Here is a 12,785-nt window from a genome sequence, read left to right on the forward strand (position 1 = left end):
AGAATACAGGCTGTATGAACAGAGTCTAAATTCTGGGAGCAACTCCTGGGCACCTTTATTCTTGTAGAAACCAGGACGAAATTTAATGTCATAGACTAAATAGTACATAATTCTATTACAAACAGGAAGACTCAGAACACAGTGTGTGCACACAGTGATGTCACAGTACAGAAGTAATGCACACAGTGAAGTCACCGTACAGGAATAATACACACAGTGATGTCACCGTACAGGGATAATACACACAGTGATGTCACAGTACAGGGATAATGCACACAGTGATGTCACAGTACAGGGATAATGCACACAATGATGTCACCGTACAAGGGTAATGCACACAGTGATGTCACCGTACAAGGGTAATGCACACAGTGATGTCACCGTACAGGGATAATGCACACAGTGATGTCACAGCACAGGGATAATGCACACAGTGATGTAACAGTACTGGGATAATACACACAGTGATGTCACAGTATGGGGATAATACACACAGTGATGTCACCGTACAGGGATAATACACACAGTGATGTCACCGTACAGGGATAATGCACACAGTGATGTCACCGTACAGGGATAATGCACACAGTGATATCACAGTACAGAGATAATATACACATTGATGTCACAGCACAGGGATAATGCACACAGTGATGTCACCGTACAGGGATAATGCACACAGTGATGCCATCATACAGGGATAATGCACACAGTGATGTCACCGTACAGGGATAATGCACACAGTGATGTCACCGTACAGGGATAATGCACACAGTGATGTCACCGTACAGGGATAATGCACACAGTGATGTCACCGTACAGGGATAATACACACAGTGATACCACCGTACAGGGATAATGCACACAGTGATGTCACCGTACAGGGATAATGCACACAGTGATGTCACAGAACAGAGATAATATACACAGTGATGTCACAGCAAAGGGATAATGCACACAGTGATGTCACAGTACAGGGGTAATGCACACAGTGATGCCACCGTACAGGGATAATGCATACAGTGATGTCACCGTACAGGGATAATGCATACAGTGATGTCACTGTACAGGGATAATACACACAGTGATGTCACCATACAGGGATAATGCACACAGTGATGTCACCGTACAGGGATAATGCACACAGTGATGTCACCGTACAGGGATAATGCACACAGTGATGTCACCATACAGGGGTAATGCACACAGTGATGTCACCGTACAGGGATAATGCACACAGTGATGTCACCGTACAGGGATAATGCATACAGTGATGTCACCGTACAGGGATAATGCACACAGTGATGTCACCGTACAGGGATAATACACACAGTGATGCCACCGTACAGGGATAATGCACACAGTGATGTCACCGTACAGGGATAATGCACACAGTGATGTCACAGTACAGAGATAATATACACAGTGATGTCACAGCAAAGGGATAATGCACACAGTGATGTCACAGTACAGGGGTAATGCACACAGTGATGCCACCGTACAGGGATAATGCACACAGTGATGTCACCGTACAGGGATAATGCATACAGTGATGTCACTGTACAGGGATAATACACACAGTGATGTCACCGTACAGGGATAATGCACACAGTGATGTCACCATACAGGGATAATGCACACAGTGATGTCACCATACAGGGGTAATGCACACAGTGATGTCACCGTACAGGGATAATGCACACAGTGATGTCACAGTACAGGATAATACACACAGTGATGTCACCGTACAGAGATAATACACACAGTGATGTCACCGTACAGGGATAATGTACACAGTGATTTCACCGTACAGGGGTAATGCGCACAGTGATGTCATAGTTCAGCCATAATAAACACTGTGTCATCAAAGAACAGAGATAATGCACAGAGTGATTTGACAGTTTATGGATAATGCATATAGTGAAATCACAATACAGGCATTATAAACATAGTGATGTCACAGTACAAGTACAGTGACATCACAACATATGAAGAAAGTAATGATATTGATGTCATACGCAGGCATTATGATGTCCCAGTAAAGCGATGGAGGCACATTCAGTTCTCCTTCCATCATGCATAGCTATTGTACCCTAGGCCGCAGTAGAAATGGCCCCCTTAGTTGTGGGACTCCAAAGATTGTAGCACAGCAGAGTAATAGGGTTTGTCAATATGTTAACATACAATAGGTTTCAGATGATGTCATCCTTGTCCTCATGAATGTCGATATAGAGTACATAATTCCTAAATAGTGATGGATACAAGATTCTGCTGAAACTGTCGATGCTAACTGCACCTAGTTAATAGAAGTGCTCGGCATAGTTATTTCATTTATGTGATGAATAACGAGATAAATATCATTATCCTGGTGTCTAAACCAAAGCGTCTGGCCACAGTTGCTATACTGGTTCCAGGTTCTTGGCATCGGTCCAGCTCAAACAGGTTCATGTTACAAACAGAACACATACCATGTACTGCATCTCTTCAACAATAAGGAGAAATATACAGAACTACAGAAAAGAAAGCTGTTCTTGTGTTTCAAGGACACATACACAACTAATGTTGAGATACACTATATACAGTTTTCTGGGAAATTATTCGGTATAACTTGTAACATTCATTTAAATCCCCATTCTTTCTATGATTAGGAGTCCAGTGGGCGGGTCTAATCAGTGATTGACACCTATCCCTGTATGCATATTCCATACATGGAAAACTGTCACTCATTGACTACCTGATGGGCCACCCACTGGACTCTTAAGCATCTACATCTGCATTCCCTATTACAATGACCATAATCACATGCCTTACTACTGACGGGACCACTTGGTGAGGTTAGTACAGATGACTTTACGTATTAGATTTCAAATGACGATAATGTGTCCTGTCCAAGATAGGATTGTTTCTATGAATGTTCCCACCACCAACATTTAGAAATAAACTGTCCATTCAGGTAAAGAACAAAGAGAGTCTGCGGAAGTTGGATGATAACATGTCAAAAATAGCCATCCATGCCAAACATTGATGTTTACAACCAACAGCCAAAAATATCCACCATGGCGGATCTTCTTTCAGCAGACTACGTTCTACCATGAGTTGGTCACGAGCGGATATTCGCAATATTTAAATTATATTGAAATGGCCAATTTTGTCCAGTTGAAATCTAAGATTTAGACAAGCTTTAGTACAGCCCATGACTGATTTGCACCAGTGGTAACATACCGGTATTGCAAGTGGTATTATTTTGTTAGTTTATATGGCTCTTTTTTCTCCCAACAATAGGACAACTCCATTAAATCCTTTAAACTGCTCAGTGATTTCTGTAAAGCTCCTTACACATCACATTTGGCAATTTCTGTACACCTTGTTTAATCAAAGTAACGCTGACTTTTGGCACCTGGAAGAAAGGAAACATTCTTTCTTTCGAGAATACTTCCCCCTTCCTTGTCCTAAGATGTGATCTTCCTGCAAATAAGGCCTACTAAACCACCTAAGCAAGGAGTAATGGCTGTGGAGCACCATCCAACCCCTGAATCCAGGCCCAGTTTAGGAAACCAATCAAATGTGTAAAATCTAACCTTTAACCCTTTCCTGCTGCAGCTGTGGGAGGACTTATTTTTGTGCAACAAATTGTATTTTCTAATGGTTCCATTTAATACTCTGGAAAGCTGGAGGAAAATTCAGAATGGGGTGTCATTACAGAAAAACTTATGTTGTGTCCTTTAGTGTCCGTGTGTGTCCTTACGTGTCCATTTACAACCATGTCTGATTTTTCAAGTGGACAGCAAAATCCTACATCTACATTAAGGACACACACGGACACTAAAGGACACAACACAATATCCCATTTAAAATAATGGAAATTGTGAACAGACGCAGCTAGTGTCCGATGCTAAAATCTTGCGCAAACATTAGCTATGGACACTAGCTGTCGGGCACCTATGCTAGTGTGAACCCAGCCTAAGATTACGGCGATACAAAATTTATTATTCAGTTTTTGTTTTTAACACCGTAACAAAAATCAAAACTTAAAAAAAAATAAAAATAATTCTTGGAGTCGTCATATTTTGACACCCATAACTTTTTTATATTTCTATAGGCAGGGAGCCGCATAAGGTGCCTTTTTTGGTGGCCAGTTGTACTTATTATTACATTTATTTAGGTTTTGAACGTATGTTATTGCTTTTCCCTTTTTTACTTGCTACAGTAAATACGTGAAAATCTTTTTATATACTTGTCATTATTGCATTTTTGGACACGGGGATGAATAATTTAGGTTTGCTTATTTATTTTTATGTGTGACCGAGAGAAAGTGGGGTGATATGAAGGACACAGATGTCAGCCATTGTTGTCGAGAGTAAGCAGAGACCACTGGAGCGACAGCATTGCAGCATAAGGGGATTGAATCCTACTAATATTATAAATGTGAAAGTTTGTGTGTTTGGATGTTTGTGTGTTCGTATGGTTGTATGGTTGGAGGGGCGGTGTCGCGCACGTGCGGGGGGGGGGTCCACGGCGAGTGGTTGGGGGGGCCGAGTGTCGCGCAGGAGGGGGGGGCTGGGCCACACCTGTGTATACTGCGCATATACAGAGATGTAGCAGAGCCAAGATGCGGGCGCAGGCGGATCATCGCCAACACCTATTGCATACGTCTACGCAGGTCATCACCAATAACAAACACGCATACGAAGTCGCGGGCAAATGCTAATATATACATATATATATATATATATATATATATATATATATATTTATATTTATTTTTTCTCCCTCCATTTCAGCCTATCCTTGCTTGGCCTAAGTTTTTGTAACTCCTCCAAAGCCCCTTTAACAATTACTTACGTGCATCCAATGTAATTTCTTTGGCAGGGCATATGACAGACCCCTGTAAACAGACCTTCCATCTTGTAATATATGCACCTGAAGCTCTTCGCATGTGCGTTTCTATATAATGGGTCTGATCATTTTTTTTTAATATGACTTCTACAATATTTATTCATAAGAACCAGCACTCTTATAATCATAAGGACAAATAGGTAAAGACTGCACCTTATTCTTCACTATGGAAGTCACAGCACTTCATGTTAATTTACTGCTTGACAAACCTTGGCTTTTTTTTTTTTTTTACTTGAAATCTCTCTGGAGGAAAGTGTTCCACTAAAAATGTATCCCTTATTATTGCTCCTGAGAGAGCGGCCACTCTGAGAATATATTAAATAAGCTGTGGAAGATTTCTTTCAGAGTGGAAATTGAGCAGCCGACATTACATTGAAAAGCTGTATTTTAAGACTAGTCATTCAATGAAATTAATTTTATGCTTAAAAGCACTAGTAAGATCAGCGCGATGGGAATGGTACATATGAATAATTTCACCTTCTTTGGAATTCAGGCGGATGCTTCATCGTAGCGGCATGTCTGCTACCTGTCTGACTTCATTACCTGTCATTCTCCAGTATCAGTAAAACTAATAATTGGACTAAATGCCTGTGTGATCTGAAAAAGAGAGCGCTCCAATATATTTTACAAGCACTTGCAAGTTTTTCAGAGAAAATAAATGTGGTTTGCTCTTCCCATGACATATATTGAGAGCCTTGTTCAGATAAAGAGAAGTTTCGCTCATTTTTCTTCCTGATTTTTCTTCCTTATTACATAGTGCCTGCACTCATTACATGAACCCAGACTACAGGGACATAATGGAATATACTACAAGGCTGGACCATAGGAGTTGTCATATCTGTAGAGGACAATGGCCATTCCACTCATGAGGCCTTGAAGATCCAATGATTTTTTACATTTTTGTCCCCATCCCTGTCTTAGCTTTTAATTTTAGGCTGCTATAGCTTCATGTGCCTTCATGCCTCAGCTCAGACTGATACTGTCTTAAAGGGGTTGTCCAGTTTTCGCCAATACATATATATGTATATGATTGTATATATAATTTTCCAATATGCTTTCTGTGGCACTTACTATATGCATTGTCATTTGATTATGCTTTTGTTGATTTGATCAGAAAGGCCTATCAATATTTGGTAATTATTCTGAGTTATCCTATACCTTTATTGTACATGTCAATCCTATACATGTTGTTTGTCAAAATAATTTTATTACATTTTATAATGTATTGGCATATTATCGGCATACTCTACTTCCAACTATGTACTAAAAAGTGCACAGGGAGGTGTTAGGCCAATTTTAAAGGTCCAATACAGATTAGGACAAATTTGGCCAAACTCATCTTATCATACATGTATAGGGGGCCTGTTGATGCTTTTTTGGGGAGAAGAGGGATTAAACATGCTAGATTTCAGCACCGTATGCTTTTGTTTTAAGAGAAGATAAGCCACAGGCAGAGGTATATGGTAGCGCCTTACCCTACTCCCCAATCATAACATATGCGCACTCTGTTGAGACAAGCATGTATGTACAAGGCGTGTGGGTAAGGATAGCTCTCAGTCAATTGGCCCACAACTATTGAAGGTGTATGGGCACCTTAACTAACAAGAGGAAATATATCAATGGGTCTTTAGTTGTTGGACATTTAAGTGGGCACTGAATGCATAACAGGGATCATAAACTTTATATACTGCCCAACAATTTCCATAGTGCTTACAAATTTAGGGTGCTTTGGTGCAGTAAAAGCTCCACTCCTTATGGCTTTGTATATGAAAGGGTTATCTAATCTTCACTGTTACAGTGGGAGTGCAGCGGTATAATACAGTCATTCTCCTGAAGGCGTCAATGTGGGCACCATGACAAACATAGGGGTTATATTTATAGATTATCTGTAACAATTTGTATAAGGTTATGTTCACATCTGCATCAGTATCTCACAGCGTCCGCCAAAATCGCTGGACAATAAAGTCCTGAACAAACAAATTTTTTCATCCGGCGGTTTCATTTAAAATCGATTATGGTTAATAACATTTGTCGGGCTCCATATGTGCCTATTTACTCCATTAGTTTCAGTTCCTCTGTCCATGGCCAATCTGATGCAGCAACTTTGTTACTAAATTGTAATACATTATGCAAATGTAAGATTAAAATAATAGATATGAAAAAAGTTCCCCATAATAGAAAATAATGTAAGGATCTAGGGCATTCCAGGTCCTCAGACAGAGACTATTATGCAACAATACTCCTGTTATCACAAACACGTAATATAAAGAAGACTGCATTATTGGCTTTTGTGGGCAGCTACGTAAATGAAGGTATGCAACAGGTTAATAAAACAGTACACCAAAGATAAACCCACAAGAGAAGGAAACGTATCAGCTCTTCATTTATTCTATACACATTGGTTGTAATTGTAAAAACACTGAAGAGAGGATTTACCATACGTTCTGGCATGTAACGCATGAAGAAGTCGCAATATTTGACCTCAGCACTTTACTGAAGAGGGGCATATTATATATATATATATATATATATATATATATATATATATATATATATATATATACTGTAGATAGATAGATAGATAGATAGATAGATAGATAGATAGATAGATAGATAGATAGATACCCAGGTCAGTAAAGTACTTGTCAAAAGTGAGCAACAGTTTCCGTGTATGATGTGTTCTGTAACATAGAGCAGGTCTAATATTCATTTTTTACATTATACTCTATTCTTTAACTTCCTCGTAGGTTACTTGGTCAATCTACTATAATATACAAAATTACTAAAAATGTACGAAAAAAAGGCTTCCCCCCCCACCAATGAGAAATAACCCCGTTTATGCCGCAATCTCTACTTCTATAGTGTGATCTGCATTACGAAGTTACTTTCTTAAGACGTATCATGGAATTTTAAAGATCTGTCAAAATCAGTATAGAAACAAACTGGCACCCACTGAACATTTAAAGGGTTATAAACCTAATCCTAGTACCTTGTAGAGGTGATTCTGCAGTTTCCACATATGTCTCTGTTATTCAACTTTAGAGCCCCATTTTCATGTAAATCAATGTATTATTCATATGCAAATAATGGGAAAAGTGCCTTGTGTTGTTTATTAACTTGTTCAGGCTTCAGAGTCAGCTCTGGATTCCCGGACAAAGTCCCGTGTATTAGCATATGAATAAAACTACAATTTACAAGAACATGGGCTGAATAACAAAGCCATATGTGGAAACCATACAATCACCTCTGCAAGGTACTAAGGTTAGGTTTATAACCAATTTACTGCTGACAGACTCCCTTGCAGTACATTCTGCATGATAATAGATTCCTATAGATCTGCATGCTAATACTCAAGGAAACATGTGCCTATTGTCTCTCATACAAAATAACATTTAAGGGACCGAACAGACTCTTACTACTGTTAAAGTAGAACTTTCTCTGTTATTTAGGTTGTGCCTATGCAAGATAGATTGTCTGGGGGCTCCAATTGCAAGGATTACTGACTCACCATAGCATGACACAAGCTCACAACACAATACCAGCCTAGAAGTCATTTGTAAATGTGGGAAACATTTAAGGAAGGATCCACCAAGTTGCAAAATCTATGTAGAGAACATCCCCAACCTCCCTTCCAGGTAAATCTCACCGAGGTGACTCATGAACATAACATCCCACTCTTCTTATGGAGAACGTAATAAAGTACATTTCAGCCCATTCTCACAATATTCTAATGACTATTCCCTGCACATTGAGATGATGTAGCCTTCCAAGCACAGGCATGTAGAAAACATAATATCATTAAATGCAATGAATTCTCTGAAGTATAGGCCAAATGAAACATAACCTGGCACATTTTCACAATAGACTAAATTCTAATAACAAAATATGCATGAATATTTGGATATAATGCATGGATATATATTCTATCCATTCTTATATGCCAACTAGACATGGAAATAGACGCCAATCTGCATTATAAAAAAATATTCCCACCGATAATAAAGAAAATATATGTATGGTAAATTCTTTAGTGTCTTACCCCTTCTATAGGCATTCTTGTCTTTGGGAACAGTCTGTATTGTGTTTCCTGATTTGTCTTCTGTTCTCGACCCCTCCGAAAAGAATCCTGGGCAAACAGTCCTCCCACTCTTTGCAAGGAGTTCTTTCTCACCAGGCCTTGCCCATTCTTTATGCCTTCCAGCAGACGGACCAAGAGCAAGTTTGCTGGTAGTTCCTCTATGCTGCAATATACTGGGGTTCTGCACTCTGGACATTTTAGCTCTTTTCGGGATTTTAGTATCCGTTGTAAGCATGGCTGACAGAAGGTATGCTGGCACGGCAACACCTTGGCAGTAACATCCAATTTTCCCAAACAGACAGGGCAGTTCAGCAGGTCAAGGACAACTAATTCATCCATCGTGGTCAAGGAGTCTTGTTGGAATCAGAAGATCAAATCTACATGATCATCCCACTGAAAAAAAATAAAAACAATGAACCCAATTTTTAAGTGTCCAAGTGCACAGCTCACCCAAGGCCAGTCACTGGATCAACCCTCACAGCATTTTTCTGGAGGAGAAATCTTTCTCACAGACATTACAGAGCAATGCCTCACAAGACACTTGCAGATGTGCACCTTAGTTTTACAGCTCAGTTCCAAGTGAGTCATTTGTGATTCACATATACAATAGAAGCTATAAAATGCTGCCTTCTCATCATCCTACTGTCAGGATCTAAGTTGTTTTGCTGGAACAGGTAGCTGGTGCTTACCGGGCCATTCAGAAAACAACTGACCCTTCACCCTAAGCACTGGTCATGGTACACAGTATACATGGGTATAGATCCCGACTACTATGTGTTGTGTCACTTTTATTCCTACCTATTCAGACAGCACTAATAAAGTTTATACAACATATAATTAAAGGCCAGAATAGAATTCCATGTGTATGGAATAGTATAAACACATAGCAATAAAAAATGTCATTTCTGGAGATAATAATAACCACCTTGATGTCCTAACAACTAGTTAAATTATATACATAAAACACATATAGAAAACAACAAAAATACTATGTATAATTCAAAAAAATCTCACTTACATTGTAGGCATTCACAATAAATACAGCATGGGGATGTTATGCAAATATATCATATGTTTGTCCAACCAACTCTTCCTTTATTTCTACCCTATATGGTATTATGGCCCGTGATGGTGAACCTATGGCACGGGTGCCAGAGGTGGCACTCAGAGCCCTCTCTTTGGGCACCCATCCGTGGAACAGATTATATTGTGTGGGGGCCACCGTGGAGCAAATTGTATTTTGTGCGGACCACTGGGCAGCAGATTATACTGTGTAGAGGCCACTGTGAAGCAGATTGGACTGTGTGTGGTCACAATGGAGCAGAAATCTCTATAAAGCCCCATTTGTATGACCATATTTTGCAGGTCTGTAATTGTGTGTAATTGTGGAACCGAACATTATTAAGGTTAAATTGCCATGTTGGCACTTTGTGATAAATTAGTGGGTTTTGGGTTGAAGTTTAGGCACTCAATCTCTAAAAGGTTATCCATCACTGTGGTAGGCTATGCTCATGTACAGATATAGAATACTATTTTATAAGAAATACTGGTTTAAAAATAAAACTAGTTGCTGAGAATTACAAACTTTATTCTTGAGAGAGATGGAGAGCCCAGACAGATATGCCAACATTTTGACTCCATATTCTATCTATCTATCTATCTATCTATCTATCTATCTATCTATCTATCTATCTATCTATCTATCTATCCAAAATACATGAAATAAACCAGGAATCTGGTTTATTTACGTAATCCATTAACTATAAAGGGCAGTGTGTAAGGTAAAGAATACTGAACATTTCCTTGAAGACTCATTCACTGTATGTAAATTATCCTGACCCACATAATGATTCTCTGTTTCACTCTTACTCACTCCATTCAATGATAATTTTTAATTTGTTGCACCAGCTAGACTTGCTCTACATAAATTTACTGTGAAATTAATTAGAAACACAGGAGGAAACCATTTTGGGACAATGGGTAGCGTCATTGTACTGTAAACTCATGCACACTGCTGATACAACTGGGTCACCCATATCGCGGGTATACACTCCCTCTCAGCAACTTGAGACCCTCCAGCCAATTGAAGAATGCTCTGGTCTATTTAAACCTTGTCAGCCCTCTGCACTGTGCCTGAGTAACATAGGTTCTTGGATTTCCAGTTCCCGCTTTGGTTTAGGCCTGGCTTCTGACTTTGCTTCTGATATTGTCCCTCAACTGTTCTTGCTACATGTAGTATCTTTTGGCTTCCCACCACTCTGCGTCTTTGCTGCCTGCCCCTGACCTTTGGACCAGACTTGACCCTGATTTTTCCTGACACTCTGGTACTTTGTATATGCATCTCTTTAACCTTTAGGACAGCTGCACCTTACACCGGGACTACTCCTAGAGGTAGTGATCTGGTGATCCCCTGCAGTGAAAGCCAGATCCCTGCATAGGGGCTAAAGGGTGAATTCCAGTGGACCACATACACAAAAGTCAAAACATTTAGGTTGTACAATGGGTCCACGATCCACTGTCCTTTACAGTTCAGCAGCTATTAGCAGCTAGTGTACAGAGAATGAAGCAGAAAGCAGACAGCTCTGTTGTGAATGGGAGCTGATCTGCAGTTACCTACTTTAAGCACTACACAGAAAATGGAACGGTCTGTGTTCTGCTCCACGCTTTGTGTATTCGCTGTGGAGAACAGGTGATCAATGAGGCTTTCAGGTGTTGGGAGTCCACCAATCTGATAATGATGTCTTAGCCTTAGGATAGATCAGAAACATTTTTAGCCTTGAAAAAACCCCTTTAAACAGGGATGCACTAAGGTAGTACATGAAGGGGTCAAAGTCATTTAACCTTATTTATTTACTACTAGTTAGATTTTTCCAGGAACTAGTTGGGCATTGCAAGCAATTGATAACATACCACACCTAATAAGATTGTTTATATGTACCACAGGGCCACACGTCATTAAAATAATACGCAGCAAGCAAAAACAGGCAACTCTGTTTAACATATATATATATATATATATATATATACTGTGTATATATATATATATATATATATATATATATATATATATATATATATATATGTAAACATTTTATAGATTTTAATCTGCTGGTTCACAAAACTTTATAATAACTGTATAATACATAGTTACAATAACTGGTATAAGTGGTAAAATGGTCACCAGCCTATCACACTGTGCCGGTCTAACATTCTTACAGCCAAGACAGGGGGAAGGCCTCAGAATACTGAAGCATAATGACCATACAGTAATCTAAGCAGCCAGAGAAGCTGGTGATAACTTTACAGAAAAAGGAGGGAATTAGGGAACCAATGCAGAAAGATTGAAAAAAAGATTCCAGATATTTTCACTATGCATTTGTTACTGTGATGTGGGGGGTCACTTTAAGACTCTGCTCATATTTATGTTGGAGGCTTCCTTTAGTTTCTATCATGCTTGCAGATAATATAATATAGTCACATGTACTGCTTTTTTCTGGCAAACATGACAGATAGTATACATGATAAAACCTGATGAACCCCATTATAAGTCAATATGGTCCATCAGGTTCCATTCATGTCCCTCACATTACCGATCCGTCATAGCTTGAATGCACATTACAGTCACTGTAAACACTGGCATTTGTGGAAAAAAATATGCTTGCTTTCAGAAGTCTGCTATAAAAGGGATTGTCCAGTTTCAGAAAATAAATGTTGTTGTTTATATGATGAAAAGTTAGAGAATGTCAGTATACTTTCTGCACCAATTCCTCATGGATTTCTAGATCTCTGCTTGTTGTCATTTATTCTGCTT

At 39.2% G+C, this 12,785-nt stretch overlaps 1 protein-coding gene across 1 annotated transcript in view; it reads right to left on the reverse strand.

Annotated features, from left to right (window-relative positions):
• The window catches only part of SH3RF2 (SH3 domain containing ring finger 2), a 135,759-nt gene that overhangs the window by 80,771 nt on the left and 42,203 nt on the right, over positions 1 to 12,785 (reverse strand). Inside the window, exon 2 of the mRNA XM_075274767.1 lies at positions 8,936 to 9,367. Coding sequence (XP_075130868.1) covers positions 8,936 to 9,313 — 378 coding nt within the window. The 5' untranslated portion in view covers positions 9,314 to 9,367. The remainder of the gene's footprint in view (positions 1 to 8,935; positions 9,368 to 12,785) is intronic.

The sequence above is a fragment of the Leptodactylus fuscus genome, chromosome 5 (assembly GCF_031893055.1).
Source record: "Leptodactylus fuscus isolate aLepFus1 chromosome 5, aLepFus1.hap2, whole genome shotgun sequence".
NCBI lineage: Eukaryota > Metazoa > Chordata > Amphibia > Anura > Leptodactylidae > Leptodactylus > Leptodactylus fuscus.